The sequence below is a fragment of the Pygoscelis adeliae genome, unplaced genomic scaffold (assembly GCF_000699105.1).
Source record: "Pygoscelis adeliae isolate BGI_AS28 unplaced genomic scaffold, ASM69910v1 Scaffold4, whole genome shotgun sequence".
In the NCBI taxonomy this organism is placed as follows: domain Eukaryota; kingdom Metazoa; phylum Chordata; class Aves; order Sphenisciformes; family Spheniscidae; genus Pygoscelis; species Pygoscelis adeliae.
In genome coordinates, this window is record NW_008824986.1 from 11780526 (window position 1) to 11797185 (window position 16660).

General features: G+C 41.1%; 1 protein-coding gene across 1 annotated transcript in view; it reads left to right on the forward strand.

Moving 5' to 3' along the window:
* FGFR2 (fibroblast growth factor receptor 2) overlaps positions 1-16660 on the forward strand; it is an 81664-nt gene that overhangs the window by 15468 nt on the left and 49536 nt on the right. Inside the window, exons 2-8 of the mRNA XM_009325895.1 lie at positions 276-542; positions 1229-1303; positions 8529-8645; positions 11332-11356; positions 11632-11648; positions 14684-14694; positions 15891-16012. Of these exons, the coding sequence (XP_009324170.1) occupies positions 276-542; positions 1229-1303; positions 8529-8645; positions 11332-11356; positions 11632-11648; positions 14684-14694; positions 15891-16012 (634 nt within the window). The remainder of the gene's footprint in view (positions 1-275; positions 543-1228; positions 1304-8528; positions 8646-11331; positions 11357-11631; positions 11649-14683; positions 14695-15890; positions 16013-16660) is intronic.

The window sequence follows — 16660 nt, forward strand, 5'->3', positions numbered from 1 at the left end:
GCCTTTGCGTGGCACTTGGGACAAGGCACATGTCGAGACACGGATCAAAAGGGAACAAGCTTTGTTTGTGGTTAACTTCTTGAAAATAAAGCCTATCCCATACCTGCATGTGGTTCAGTTTTGCGAGACAGATTGCTGGGCTAATCTGGATGAAACTGTTTTATTTAACATAACTTGATTTCTGTGGATGAAAAGGGCCTTCACTGACTTCTGTTGGAAATTCTCTCCTTTCCCTTCTCTTTCTACTTTTTCCTCCTTTCCTTCCACCTTCGCAGAGCCACCAACCAAATACCAAATCTCTCAGCCAGATGTATATTCAGCACTTCCAGGAGAACCGCTTGAGTTGCGCTGTCAATTGAAAGACGCCGTCATGATCAGTTGGACTAAAGATGGGGTCCCTTTGGGGCCCGACAATAGGACAGTGATTATTGGGGAGTACTTACAAATTAAGGATGCTACACCCAGAGATTCGGGCCTCTATGCTTGCACTGCTGTTAGGACCCTAGACAGTGATACTCTGTACTTCATTGTAAATGTTACAGGTGAGTGAGTTAAACATAGGTTTTTGCATGTAGAAGCTGTAAAATGTGATATAAAGACACATTATGATATAACATGAAACAGTCCACTTGGGCACAGTGAGTGGAGCTGAGTTCTGTAGTTATTTCAGGTATTTTCCCCTTTGTCCTGACCCTTAAACGGACTCAGTTTGTATATACTCCTTTTACTTTGTGGGATCTATAGTGATTAACAGCTGCTGAATAGCCCTCTGTTTTATGCCACTATGACAGGATTAAATTATACAGAGTCTCTGTGATGATGATAAAGCCAGTAAAATGAATACAAGTCGTGTGTTGTCCCCCCCCGCATCAGAAGAGGAAAAGGGGTGTCCAACATCCTTTAAGTTTAGAGATAAATCGTTTTGGAGACACTCAGTTCTGTTCAACTGAATGTCTTTTAAGAAAAATAAAAATTGTAAGTGGAAAGAGATTTTCGGAGTTGGCAAGCTCCCTTTGGAAACTTTGTAGCGTTTCAGGATTATTAGCTAGTTTTGTTAGAATTTTATAAGAATAACACACATTTTGTGGCTGTATTTTCTTTTTCTATAGCTTCTGCACAACTAACATAACATCTGTTCTCCTTGATGGATAATCTAAGATGTAGCATATTGGTTGATTTGTCTGTAAAAGTAGGCTGGTTTAAAGACTTGATTATTTTTAATGTGCAGATGCTCTTTCCTCTGGGGATGATGAAGACGACAATGATGGGTCCGAGGACTTTGTGAATGACAGCAACCAGATGAGTAAGTAACAGTGAACTGCCAGAAGTCACTAGCAAGATCCACGTGGAAAATAATGTCCCGTCTTTTGTGCTCCTGCCTTCAGAGCTTCTTGATTGTTAACTGCATGGGCTGTCAAATAGTGGTATCTTTGTCCTTCTCCGTTTTCTGTTTCACATAGTTCGTAACTTGGAAAAGAAAAATAAAAATAAACTAATATTCTTCTAAACATGCTTTACTGGTCTGTACTTTCTTTCTCCCTTCTTGCTAGCTTTTCTGCAGTTTTCTTTTTTCCTGAATTGAAGTTCAGTCTTTGTCCGGTTTAGACTCTCACAGATGAACTAACTTTCCCTGAACCTGAGCTGAAATTTAACAGAAGAAACAAAGATCCAGCTCACTTTGTTAAAAGGTGGTATGGAAACTTTAAAAATAAAATTAAGTTGTAATGAGGCAAATCCTTCAATCCTTAATCTCGGCAGAAATCTCCCCGGGGAGAATGAATTTGGAGACAATGAGGTTCTTTTGTCTGCAAAGGACCGCAAGGTTTGTTGCAAAGAAAGCAATCCAGCACTAAAACCACATTTTATGTTACTTATGCATGATGAAAATGGGCTGAAAGAGACTTAAACCTATCTGAGTTAAACTTCAGTCCCTTCAGAGAATTTGGAAAGCTATTAATAGGCTCTAAATAGAGCAGTCGCTAAGAAAAAAAAAAAGTAAAATTCATATTGGTTCCTTATGCCCCTATGCACTGTTGCAAAATCCCGGCAGTGACTGGTAGTTTGCTATTGCTCGTGCTTTGTAAAGCCAATAACACACAGAACACAGAAATCCTTCATGGGAGATGTCAGCTAGTTACCGAATGCAGTAGCCAGGTAGTATATTTGCTCCTCAGCCTGATTAGTAATTGGCAGCTATACTGTATGCTTGAAACACTTGTTCAGATATAAAAGTATGAGACTGATTTCAGCTCCCCTAGTTAGTTACTGTTGTATATGACTGCCCCTGGTCTGAAGCTGTGAAACATTAGATGCTATTTAAAATGATCTAAGTTCTTAGCTGCCTGTTTGGCCCCTGCCATCTGTTAGTGTGATTAACCCAGTCTGATTCACAGGTGCAGCTTGAAGTGGCTGAGATTAAGCAGCTGGAGGCTGCTCTGACAAAGGAATGTGGTGGCAAAGATAATTGGCAAGTTTGGAAAAGGGACACTGCTTTTAAAAGAAGTTGTCTAGGCAAAACCCACAAACCCAGGCAACATTAGCGTTCCCCTGAAAAGGACTCTTGGGTAGAAATTCCTTTTAGGAAATATCCCTATGTCTGTTATTACTTTAGAGCTTTATTAGTGTCGGTCAGAAAAGGGCTTGCAATATTTTCAGTGTGTTAACGAAGACAATTGTGCTTCTAATCTGTGCTGATGGCTTTGGAGATTCACTGTGAGCACAAATGGATTTTGGAAGCACCTATAGCGAGAATAAAGAAAAGGACCTGATCTCAAGGCAGCTGTGCTCTGTAACATCGTGGTAATGATTCCTGCCCTTTCACGCAACAGGGAGAACTACCCAGTGGTGTCTTTTGTAACACTAGTGATGTTCTTGTAATATGAGCTATCATTTTAAGCTACTGTTAATCAGTCTTGATTCAGGAGCTGGTGAAAGGCCATTGACAATTTCCATCTGCCAGGGATGGGGTGTGTACTTTAGCAGGGGTCAGTCACACTTTCCTTGCTCAAAATGAAAGATGCCTCTAGAGCGTGAACATTTAAACATCTCGGATGGGAGGGGGAGCACAAAGTCTTGCAGTGTAGAAGGGAGGAAACGGCAAGAAGACAGATTGCTTCTGAGCAGAGCGTTGCACAAACAAGTCCTCATGAGATTGTGGGCACCTTGTAAAAAGCAAACTGCTGGGGCTTCTTGCAAGCTGCAGACGGGCACAGGGAGCAGCGCAGCCTTCCTCCCAATGTCCGAGTGCTCGACAGGAAGAGCTGGAACCAGAAGAACGATTGGGGCACCACATCCCTGCAAGTAGTCTGTTTTCAATGAAAACTTGCATCATAGTAACTCAGTTGGACTAATACAACGTTGCTGAAAGAGGGTTGTGATTTGGCAAGATCAGAGCGGTAGGAAAGTTAGGGGTGGGACATGGTGTGGTGCTTTTGCAAACCACTGAAGCTCGTGTATCCAGTGACGTCTAAGCCTTCCCATCAGTATAATTTGCCATTCCCCTTCTAGATTTTATATCGTGTCCAAAAGGCCACATCTAATTTAAGAAACTGTTGCAAGACAGATTGAAAAGTGAAAGAGGAGTTGTGGAGTAGTCTAAGTCCTCCCTGAGCAATGCCATGTGGCAGGCAGTGGTGTGAAATGGTCAAATGCCCTTCTCCTGCCTATGTTAGGCAGAGCCTAGGGAAGTCCAGGACATCACAAGAGTTCCTGGTTGCTGCTCTTTAAGAGAAAGAAGTCTTTAAGAGTTTCCTGAATCATGGTTTGAGCTTTGCAGATCTAAAACAATTTAACTGATAATTTACATACAAATTACAGCTGGGATCGTTAAGGATAAGCAATGGAAATTGGCCTGGTTATGCCTCTACTGATGGAAACAAAAGGCCATAGTCTTCAAAGCTTGTTGCTTTTTGATGAAACAATTCTGATAAAGTCCAGCTGTCCTGGCATGTTAATTATGATGTGATGAGGCAGGAAATGGCTGTAGTGCCTTCCACAGGAAACTGAACCTTGGCATTCTCATTCCGAGAATTCCGCATATTTAAAACTAAAGCAAACCTTTTAGAGCTGTTTTATTTACGATGGTAAGTATTCTTTTAAGCTTTTTTATTTTCTTTGCCTCTGTTACAAATATGCTTTCAGAGGCCAAGGTTTTCCAGTGCAGGCAGAGAGGCTGTTGAGGAAATCTAGCCTAATTTTCAAGGCTGCCCAGAAAATACAACTGCTCTTGAAGTCAACGGAGGCTTTAAGTGGCTGTGAGGAGCAACTTGCTCTTGGGAGAGGAGGGCACTCGCATGTACACATGTGTGTTCGACCATTTGCCCTGTGTGTATTTCTAAGTAAAAGGCACGCATAGCAGATTTCACTCTGCGTTTGGTGTCCTTCTAGCTTGACAGATATTCTAACTGTCTGAAAAAACACTGTGGTAGATTTGTTCCAGACTGCATCCTGAATAGCTTTTTATTACTTCCAGCTTTTGTTGAAGGGATTAGTGCTCGTGGAAGGTGCAGGATTGCTTCTACTGCAAAATAGTCCTTTCTCTCCACAAAATAGCTTTGTTGGCAACTCAGTTTTTCCCTTTGTTGCCCTAAAGAGGTGCCTCATCTTGGTTCTGGAGGGCCACCTCCAAGGCTTTTTCTCCAGGACCTTGACCTGGGACTTTCTTTTACAAAGCTAAGGGCTGATCATCGGTTCCTACTGGCAGCAGTGGAATATACATTGTCATACTTGTTGCCTCGTCCTCATCATGATTTTGAGAGGTAGCCCTAACTTAAGGGATTTCTATAATCCTGGCTTGGTGCTGGCAAGGCAGCAGCTGTTGTGATGGTTGCACTGAGGTCCACCAACAGTAATTTATTCTGGAGACCCCTGGGTAGCCCTGAAGATGCTGCTATTCCGCCTTGAATTCTAGTCAGGCGACTGGAAGCTTTATGGCTTTTTTCCTTATCACCCTTTAAACAATTTCTTCTGGGCCAAGCAATGGTAAATTGGCACCAAGAACAAAAAGTATCTAAATGTAATCCACATGCTGTTCTTTTCATGCCTTGAAGAATTTCAGAAAGGATGAAACAAGGTTCAAATTCATCAGATCCTGTAGAGTGGAAACGCACTCAAGGGAGCAGCAAAAATTGGATGTTGCCTAGAAGTGTTTTTTAATTAAAGGTCAAATACAATAGTACTGAAAACCTTAGGGGGGGTTGATGTGGTCATTTCAGGCGCGCTATTGCCTGCTCGAGGTGCTTGTCAGGCAGGCTTGGAGTTGACTACTTTTGTATTTCTTTATATTAGGTAAGTCCAAATAAAAATCAAGGAGTCCTGAATTCAGTGAAGTGGTCCCCTGGGCTGCCTAATTTCAATTTCACATGCAGGAGATTTGCCTGATTAGATGTAATGTATTTGCAGTGGAGTGCAGTGTGGGTCAGCAGGATATTTTCTTCACTAATGAGAGCTCTAAAAGCAATCAGGAATTCCCACCCGTTCCCCTGCTGCTCGTTACCGCTATGTGCTGGAGTCTGCCCTGTTGTTACTGTGAACTTTTAACAGCGGTGCTACCTACTTCCACCTGTCCTGTTAGCAAAGATGGGATGCGATGGACACGGCTTGTGAGAGGAGTCAGCACTTGGTGGTATATACTTGTTAACTACGTTCATTATTGGGTTTAGTGAATCTGGATGTTTTTTCTCTCAAGACAAATAGAAGCAGTAAAAGGTGCTTTTAGGTTATGATAATTCAATCTATAAAGAGAAATGCTGTGTGTTAATAGGATCAGTCGCTGTATGAAAGCACAAAATGAGGGCGAGTGTTACCATTTGTGGATGTTGCTGCCTTTTTCTCTTTTCCCTTAAACATATTGAGGAGCTGCCAATATACATTGCTACTACCTAGTGAAAAATGGTAGGATGTCTTGAAGCGTTTTCAGATGGCGTTTTCAACATGTGATGTCCGCATGTTTTTCTCCAAGCTCCCCTGTAATTCAGGAGCATTGCAGGTTATGCTGATGTGAGGGTTCTGTGAGGGGAAGCTTTCCAAGCAGAGTCCTTTCTCCCAGCCCAGAGAGTTTCCTTTCCCCCTCTCTCTGTGGCACAGAACTGAACCTCTTCCCTTCGTTCCTGCCTGCATCCCCCCGGCCTCTTCTCTGCTCCCACCTCTTCATAGAGCAAAGTTTTTCCTCCCTGTGCATTTGTTGTATATGAGTCTTACTGGGGTACTTCTCTTCCAGGGGCAGATTTTTTAAAGGATGAAGGTTGATGGAAAGGGGGGAAAGAAAGAAACCAGAAAACCAGAGGATGAGCTGCCCTGTAATGCAGTACGGGCTGGTAGCTGAGTAGAAACCTGGCTGCGTGAAGCAGCCTTGTTTGGGGAACTGTTGGTGGACGGATCCTGACCAACTCAGATGCCCTGGTCCTGGCCTGCACCCTGATGGGAGCTTCTCCAGAGCTTGGTTCATCCAGCCTGTGCTCACGTGGGCGAGCTGTGGAGCCTGTGGTTCAGAGGTTGCGCTTGCCAGCGGATGCTTCCAAGCTTTTTATGCTCTATAGGTGTGAGAAAAGATGCGTCTGATGGACGTGATGAGAAATGACCATGCTGGCTGCAAAGTTGCTGGGGCGGTGTTGCCAGTTTGGGGTCAAATCTAGGCACTCTGCTCTGTCTGAGATACTGATATAACTGGTTTGGATGGTTGATTGGCTTTGACCTGCCACAGTTTACTTTGACTTTGTGGGAGTTGTGGGTAGGGCCCAATATTGGTCACCTTACATTGCCTTGTGGAAGATGTTTAGCAATCCAGAGAAAATATCCTTTTAATATATCAGTACCAACATGTAATTCTGCCTTTGCCTGGTATACTTGTAATGTAATTTGGTCTTTGCATGTAGTAGTTAATTCCTTTGGTTGGCTTTGTTTAAAGTCTTCTGTTTTTTTTAATGTGACCCTGGTCTTAGCAAACAATGTTAACAGTGCTTTTCCTTGCATCCCTAATTCACTTTAGTCCGTGTAACAATTTCTTAGTGTTGCAGTTAATTTTTCAATAGTTACCTGATTTTCTATTTTGATTACATGCACAAATTTGCTGTGCTTTTCTACTTCATTAATTTTAACACTAATTGCCACTTCGGGCAAAAAAAATAATCACTTATCGTTCTTAGCATCATTATAAGACTTGCTTTTGGAATGTTTTCTTTATACTGAGAGAGACGTTGTTAAAGGATTTATTCCTGTATTTTCTATCCAGCTGTATTTTTATTTAGAGAGGGGGGTGGCAGGATTTCTGAGTTTGCACTGATTGTAAGAACTGCTATAAATATTTGAGGAACGGAAGAGTTTGTTTATAGTGGAGTGTTAGGCTGCTAATGAAGGAAATGAAACAGGGCTGAGAGAAACAGTTATTTTTCTGGACCCCTCTAGTCCTAAAAATTCCACACTAATCTGATTTGCTTCAGGAAAACTCCATTGTAAAAGAAATTAATGTTTCCTACTATTAAACAGATCTTGAATCTTTAACTTTTTAAAAACTGTTATGGTGAGACAGCTGAAGCGATGCCATGAAGACGCTGTGCAATGTAGCCAAAGTGGTGCATAGATCCGGAGCATGGGATAACCTTGTATATGGATCTATCTATCCAAATTTACTTCTTGGAGGGTAAAAGTAGATGGATAGTTGTATGTTTTGTTCTGCTGTGTTTGCTGTACTGGTAGATGACAAATGACTGAGAAGCTGGACAAGAGAGGGGTTTTCCGTGCGCTCCTCATGCTCCTCGTGTGGACACAGGCTGGGCCAGGGCATGGGAAGGAGTGAGTGAGAGCCAGGAGAGTCTTGCCAGGGCCTGGTAAAAGTCATCACTCCAGTATGTACAGGCTCAGAGAGACACTCTTGTTTTGTGTCGTAGTGTTGGACATTGGTGAACATTTGGGCTTCGACAGTCTCTGGAGAGTGGGAAATCTCTGCGAAATGATCAACGCTATTGCTGTTTGGCTGGTCCTCCATTTGTAAATATATTTTAGTGGTTTCTATGACCGTAACAGCACAGCTCACATTGCCATGGTACACTGTAAGTTTTAGCGTGCTGCCAGGCGGGTAGGTATGTTTATCCCCCTTCTAATGGATGGGGAAAGGTTAAGGCTGAGGCTTCCAACAGGTCGTCTGACTTGGTCTGTCTGGCTTCAGAGCTGGGGTCCAAGAATTCAAACTTTGCGGAGCGCTCACAGTAACTCAACTTGAGGCAAAAGCGTCTGATCATTTGAGTCTGCTGAAAACTTGGTCCCTCTGTCTTACTTGACATACACAAAACAAAGGATATCTGTGGTTAATTACTGGAATTTTGTCATAAATTATATACTCAAGGCTCCAGACTGAGCCGTTTGCAAAACTCTGGTCAGCACTTGCGACATATGATTTCCAGTCGTGTACTCTTTCTAAACCACGCTGTCTCTGCTAAAACGAATACATGCAGCACTTTATGTCTGTGGAAGGAGCTGGAAAGGGAGCTCAGTTTCCAAGTACTGATATTTCTGGATGTATCTCTTTGAAACAGGGGCACCCTATTGGACACATACGGACAAAATGGAGAAAAGGCTACACGCGGTGCCAGCGGCGAACACTGTCAAATTTCGTTGTCCGGCAATGGGAAACCCAACACCGACCATGCGATAACAACTTGCTGAAGTCAACAGAAAATCTTTTAATGGCCTTGGATCAAATGTAGAAGCAAAAAAAAAGTAATTGTTTTCTTCTGTGGAAGGGTGGATGGTTTCTTTGGCGGTTACTGAGCACTGCTTCTATATTTTGCTGTTTCTCAAATTCAAGCTTGTAGCATAGCAGTGCAGCTAAGGATTATTTATAGAGACTTATTTGGAAAACTAAAGACTGACTTTGCAAAGCAGAGTAAGACTATTTTGCTCTATTCATTTTCAGCTGCATTGTTAAAAATGACTGGTGATTGTAGGCAGTTTAATAAAGGAAGGGTTGGAACTCAAAAGTTATTATTTTGTAATTGTTTTCTTCTGTGGAAGGGTGGATGGTTTCTTTGGCGGTTACTGAGCACTGCTTCTATATTTTGCTGTTTCTCAAATTCAAGCTTGTAGCATAGCAGTGCAGCTAAGGATTATTTATAGAGACTTATTTGGAAAACTAAAGACTGACTTTGCAAAGCAGAGTAAGACTATTTTGCTCTATTCATTTTCAGCTGCATTGTTAAAAATGACTGGTGATTGTAGGCAGTTTAATAAAGGAAGGGTTGGAACTCAAAAGTTATTATTTTCTATAGAGTTTATGGTCTGTGAAACTGAAATGGGAAGCAGAATTTGAGGGAAAGTAGCAGCAATTACTTACAAGGGTTTGTTTGAATTTTAAACAGCTTCAGATTAGATGTTTCATTCTAAATCAGTGGTTACTGATTAAGAGAGAGTTTTAGGGAGGCCAGCTAGCTCTGTGGGTTAGTGCACAGACCTTTAACCTCCTGGTATCTGCCGAGGTCAGGTCAGAAGTCAGGATTTGGTCATCTTATACCGCTCCTTACAGGGAATGGGAGTGTGTGACATTGACAGCAAATTGCTGTTCAAGTACTATCCTTGCCATCCTGCCCCACGTTTCTGAGTTACCGTAACCTCTTCTGCAGACCTTCTATCAGGGTCTTCCTCATGTAACCGACACCTCAGCAACTTCTCTCCAAAGATGAGAAGTTTCCAAGTTAGTCACCTTGTGTCATGGTTGTAACCCCAGCCTAGAGCTGAGGAGCCCAGAGCAATTTGCCGAGTAATTAAGACAGAAGTTAACTGACTTTTCCAGATGACGCAGTAAACTCAGGACCGAGTCCTGGGGGCTGCCTCCTCTGATACCACACTGCTGCCTTACCCCAGTGACTGCAGTATTTTTCGGGGTGCTGTGTTTTGCGATGCCGTGATGGAGCCAGGGTGTATATTGCATCGTGTGCTGTTGACTCAGATCCTGCTTGGTACAAAAACTATATTTTTCCAGTGCAGAGGAGGACAAGCTGTAGTCTCCTTTCCTCTCTAGCTAGATTTACTGTAGAAAGTGTCAATTTTTCCAACATTTGTGTTAGCAGAGAGTGAAGCCCAGAAAATCTCCCCGCATGAACACTAATTGTCTAAGTAGACTTTTCCATTTATGTTTGCTTACACCATAAATTACTATTGCTTATGAGCGTACACCTGGCAACACCTTCTGCCTTTCATAACGCTATGGTGTGTTAACGAATTGGCTACAATTCAGTGATTTTCACCTTTCTCAGTGCTTGTTTAAAAACAAAAAAAAGCCAATTAAAAAACCCCAAAACCCAAACTAATCCTGTCTTGGAAAATAATAGCAACTGTTTTGGTACTAACTGAGACATTATTTGAACACTTTACATCTCATGAAGGGGAAATGCAGATATCACTCTTGAAAACCATGAAGGAAAACGTGTGTCTTGCAAGGCAGGGTGGAGATACCTGATCTCTCTGGTTTGGGAGGATGATCTCTGGTGGGGTAAAACAGCCTGTGTAGGGCTCTGTGCTGCCACTGCTAGCCTGTGTTAGGGATCTGGGTGAGCTCATTTAGACTTGTGCCCGTTAAGTGGCACAAATTAAATTTTTGCTCATGTGTATTAAACATATACAATTTCCGAGGTATGTACGTACTCTGGGGAGAAACCACAGATGCCTATTTCTAAAGCCAGCTGGATAAGTGAAGTATATACCTATAATTCTAAATCATAACTTCTTACATCTCTTTAGTCTAAAGGAAAAAAGAGGGGATTTTAGACTTTCTTGTTGCTCAGAAATACATCAAATTCTAAATGACCTGGAGGCATTTACTTATCATTGTTATTTTGCTTACCAAATCTATGTGTATTCCAGATTCTGTCGGTGTTTTGAATAACCATCTTTTTTAAGGTGTAAAGCTTGTTTTCAGTGAATGGGTGTTAAAGAATGAGGTCTCCAGAGCTTCTGAAGGCTGTGCCCTCTTCTTGTTAGAGGGACAGGATGAGGTCACTGTGGGCTTGGTTCAAAATTATTCTGGAATAAAGAGAGAATTGTATTTTCTTGACACTTCTATACTGACAAACTTGTAATGAAGGAATGCTCAGAAAGGACTAAGTCTTTCCATGTTGGTCTGTCTTCAGACACATACCACAGCAACTCATGATAATTCTTGTACAGTAGCTTGTCTTGAATCTGGGCGTTGCTATATGTAAAGCATTTCCGCTGGAGATCTTCGTAATGCTTTGAGCAAGTAGAATAGCTGGAACCAAACTTGGTCGTCACCAGTTGATGTAACTCTGTCTATCCCTTTCGGAAGAGGCAATCATCCCTTCAAGACTTTAAGAACAAAGTAAAGGGAAGAAAAATGTGAAGCTTTCCAGTAATCCTCCAGCCATGTCTCTCCTGCTGCCTTGAGCTAAGAAATCTCTTCTTCGTATTCTCTTTATCGCAATCAGATAGTGGCCTGTAGCACTTTGTCCCTCCGACTGGGGAATGTCTTGAGTCAATTTGCACTCAGGCAGGCTAGAAGAAGGGTGTATGTGCTGGCCAAGATAGCTTCCAGAGCAAAATTCCTCCACCATGACTAATTCTGGGTGGTGAATTTCAAAATAGAACCACTTATGATTTTTCAAGGTATACCCAAGGTTCCTACAGTAAGGAGAAAAGGATTGGTTGTTGAATGTCTAAACCCTTTTTAGTCTTTTTTTATCTGTCTCTAAAGTGATGATAGGTCTTGCTTGTGCATTTAAAGGCATTTTATAATTTCTTTGAGTGAATAATCTAAATCCTCTATGAGAGACCACAGGAGCCTTTACTTTCCTGTACACCACCCGGAAAGCAAATGTACTTCTATCAGTTGTTTAAGTATTAACAGATGTGTGTTTTCACATGCATTTTGATAAGCTTCATCATTACAGTCATCTTATACACATTTAAATTCAGTCAGATAAATACAGAGTAAAGAAAGAGTTCTGACTCTATAGGAACTGTAAAAGCCATAAGCTTTTGTATGGATGGTTCTGCACTTGTTCTCTCTGCCTGAGCAGTACCAGTATATGTCTGAACTGTGCTGATTTTGTGGGGAATCACATTTTGGTTTCTAATACTTCTTTCTTTTGAAATTCATTTAAAATTGACCCCTTTCTACCATTTTTTCCTAAGTGACAACTTTTAATGATGTATCTGTTCACTGAAGAGATGTATTTTAAAATTAAACAGAACTGTCCACAATTTTTTATAGGGTACTCCAAAAGCAAAACGTTTCTATGAAACACTACTTGCCCTTTCCTAGATTTCTGACCAATATTTCTTGGCATTTTGGTTCCAGTTTAGGTTTTCCACCTCCAAGCTATATCTTGAGGGTACAGTTGTATGCATTTGATATTGATAATTTAGTTTAAAAATGGAATTGTTTGGAGAGACTGTTTCGAAGAATTGTTTAAAAATTTGATGGAGAAGATGGCCAAAAATGATGACCTTAGTAATTTGCTAGAAGTGTCCATACCTGGTCAGGAAAAAAATGTGTTGAGTTTATATTTATTACCTCAATAAAATACCATTTTTGGGTATGAAGCACAGATAAAACACGAAAATAGGTATTGCAAAGCAATTAAAAAAAAAAAAAAAGAGGGCAAAAGCAGTTATTAAACTGTGTCAACAAAGTATCTGAAGGGTAAAGCTGTGATTCGGGATACTTGGAATGTGGTTGTTCCCTGAATTTCCCTATGTCAAGAAAAGGCAATGACAAATTGGAAGGGGTACCCTGAAGACCAGGTGATGGAGTAGGTAGGACTGTGTGGGTATTCTCTGGGACTTTGAAAAAACTCAATATGAAGTTAGGGCACCAGGGAACAAAATTGTAGAAATAACAGGATAATAGGTGGCAAGGAGCCAGTCAGGTTGAGGAGCTGGAAGAGTTTCCTGCAACTGACAAATCTCTGGCTGTGGACACTTGTCCTTTGCTGGATCCCATGTGCCTGGTGAGGATGCTCCCGCTTTCAGCGACTTGTTGCTGCCTTCACTTTTTTTCCTAGTGGCTTAGTTCACCTGAGCTCCCTAATATGTTCTGTCTGCCAGGTGAGCTCAAGTCATCTATTTAAACGGCTTAAATGGACCCAGTTGGTATTACCCAGGGAAACTTATTAGGGAATATTTGGAGAGCTGTAGGACTGGTGTCTTCAGTTAGAAGGGCCCTAGTGAGCAACCAGGAGGGAGCTAAAGGCTTTAACCTGCATTACCGAAGAGACCATCTATTTGCAACTTCAGTCACAAGGGTGGGTTTTTTTTTTTGTTTGGTTTGTTTTTTTTTCCCCAAAAATGAATATCACTGTTGTAGTTCATCCATACAAAAAAGGCTGGTGTAAGACCTGTGTACTGTGGATGCACTGCTTTGAACCTCTTTTGAAACTAGCTTTTACGTAAACTGGTGTGATTTTTGGTTCTGGTTGTCAGTAATGACACCAGTTTTGCTGCCCAAAGACAGGACTAGGGAGTGATAGCACATTACTTAAAAAGACCACATTAACAAAGCCTGTATGATCAGGGTGTTGCAAGCTGCGTGGTTGCAGGGATGTGGCAGGACCATCACGTGTCTGAGAATGAAGGGTTCAATCTGGGAGTCTTCAGTAGGAGATGCTGTCATCCCCAGCAAAGGGGAGTTTTTCTGGGCTTTGCAATGCTGCACTTGTAACCAGAAAGCACTAAGCCAACAAGCTGAATCTAGTTGAATCCAGATCCATGACATAAATCCAGTTGTGTGACAATGTGTCATAAATGTTTTGGGCCTCTACAGCAGTTGTTTAGCTTAAATTGAAGAGGCTTAAGCTGTTGTTTTATTATAAAGATATTATCTCTTTTCATTGGAGCTAAAAGAAGGGAAATTGCACAAATATTTTTTAATATTGCCATCCAGTATATCCACTTGTGGCTGTAAGTTAGTTATGTTTTCTTATTGAATGCTAAACAATCTCTTGTATTTTCCTATCAAATTAATTACTTACAGCTTGTTACCAATTTTTATTTTGTTTTAACTTCCACGGAACCGTGATCTGTTCTTCCTGTTTTGCAGTCAAATAGGTTAAAAACACTTGCTCTGATTCTGAGAAGTGTGATGTAACTTGTAATGGCAAAAAGTTCAGGTCACTTTGACCAAGTCTCCCCCAAAATAGCTCCTAAAGAAGTAAAATATCCAAAATATGTAGCTGTTGTATTTGTTATTTACCAGCGTTTTATGACAGTAATTCTTCCTGACCCAAACTTTGACTTTCAAGGTTGCTTAGCAGAATAACAATAAAATAACCCTGATAAACTCTTTCTAGCTTTATAGAAAGCTAGCTCTTAGCTCTTCATAGTGTGAAAAAAAAAAATCAATATATAGTTTTGATTTATACCATCAAGATGGGGGGCTGGGGAGAGCAGCTCTAAGTTTGGGCTGGAGGTTTTGGGGTCATGTTGTCCCATATTTCTGCAACATTTGGTTAGCATCCATGCCCTTCACCTGCTGCTGGAGTCTCGTCTAAGTTTTCTTTGTTTTTCAAAGCCCACATGGCCAGTTGTTAGCTAATATTATTAGACCGTAACTGGACAATAATAGTAATAACTAGCTAATGAGCTAATTACTAGCTGGGGGGACTATAAAAGCCAGGAGCCCCTTACAGAGAGGACTCTTTTCTTCCAAGCTTTGAACTGAAGGCATTTTTACCTCCAGCAGGTGTGAGAGTTAAGCTCTCGGCACCGGGGACGCAGTCCCGCATAGCCTTTCCCTGCTGGATAAGGACCTACACAATAGTCAGGCACGAAGCAGGATTTCAGACCTATAGTTGTAATGATCTTTTAAGAATGTATAGTTACTGGAAGTGTCGCTGAATGGTCCATAAATTTTTCTGGTGTACTACACTGAATTACTGCTTTCCATTTGGCTGATTAAAATGACTGTACCAGATTGTATTTTTATTCCATTTGCTAAAATACGTACTTTGCAGTTTAAAAGTTGTACATTACAGCTACATAATGTTAAGATCTTTGAGCACTTTGTCAAAAACGTAATGCTAAAACAAAGGGCTAGTGGATAGCCAGAAAGGTCATTTGGGGAGCCAATTTATGATGCAGAAAATATATATATGCGTACCGGATGACTCTATATCCTTCCAGTATTGGGCTGGATCCTATTTTCTGCAAGACCAATGCCAACGCTCCTTTTGAGTTCAAATGGGAACAGAATCAGCACCTTTAATACATTCTGTCCAAGAAGGATTGTATGAAATAAATGTGTATCCTTATGCTCTGTTTCCATGAGGATTTTCTTCAGGCATTTTTCATGAGGCAGCATCTTCACGTCTGTCTTGTGGTACCCCAGAGCAGCAAGAGATGTGGCCATTCTATGTGCCTGTGGGAGGGATCCCAAACATTGCCCTTCTGTACTTTGTTTCTCCAAAATGCGGGCTGTGTAATTGAGCTATTAGAGAAAGATGGAGACTTAGATGGTAGGGGATCATATCCATCCCATATTGCTGGTGGGTAGTTAATATCAGATTATTGTTTGGAGACAGATGGGAAATATCCTGAGGGTGTGAATTTGCTTTAGAGTGGATTGAGAGGTAAAGCCTGGTAAGACAACTGCTGCTAATTGGTGCCATCCTCGTAAGCCTGGTAGGACTGAGTGCGCAGCGCTCAGATCAGGGACGAGGTAAACTTATAGCAGAATGCGTGAAAGCTTTCACTGCTGCAGCTGTGCTGTACCTGATTGGGAATAAATAAAGTATTTCAGTGTCCAGAACTGTAAACGAGCACAGAAGAAAGAGGCTTTTAAACATGGATTACAAAAGGTTAACTATTCAGAAAACAGTTCTTCTGGAGGAGGAGAGGGTGAAACTATGCTAGTGAAGTTCCCAACCTCTCTACTTACAACCCGCCAGGTCCGCAACCAGCACTGGAGTCTCATCATGGAGAGCGTGGTCCCGTCTGACAAAGGAAATTATACATGCGTAGTGGAAAACCAGTACGGATCCATCAATCACACATACCATCTCGATGTTGTTGGTAAGTAAAACTCTGTCACATGTAAGACGATGTTTTTAATTAATGAGTTTCTCTATTGAAACATTTAGAACTAAGCTGATACATTCTGCATTAATTTTGAAGATGATTTCACAGTAGTCTAAAGATAAGATTTCACTACATAACCAATTGCTACATAACTTTATATATTCATCTGTCTCATTCGTGTCTGTAGGACTAATCTACCCATGCCTTGGTGAGGTGTAATATCCATGTGTGCAAGTGAGTTCTTGTTGCTGTGATACACCTACAAGCTTACCATGATGAACAAATAATAAATACTGATGCAATTTTAATCATTACTATTACAATTTAATTATTACTTGTACAATTGTATTAACACAAATTTTAATAACTGCAGTTATGAAAACTGTCAAGTGATCCTTTGGATTGCTGCTGTTATAGCTGAAACGATACATTTTTTTATTTTTTAATGAAAAGCTAGGTATTGACTTTGAAACTAGTGCAGATCTGGAGCTTCAGGAAAGGTACTTTGCATTCACAGCTGTATAACAGACAGCTGACTGTAGCCCATCGTGTGGGCTGTGAGGAGTCCCTGAAACATAGGCAACAAAAATTGTGAAGAAACAGTTTTACTTGAGGACAAATTCTAAAAAAAAGTCTGAAT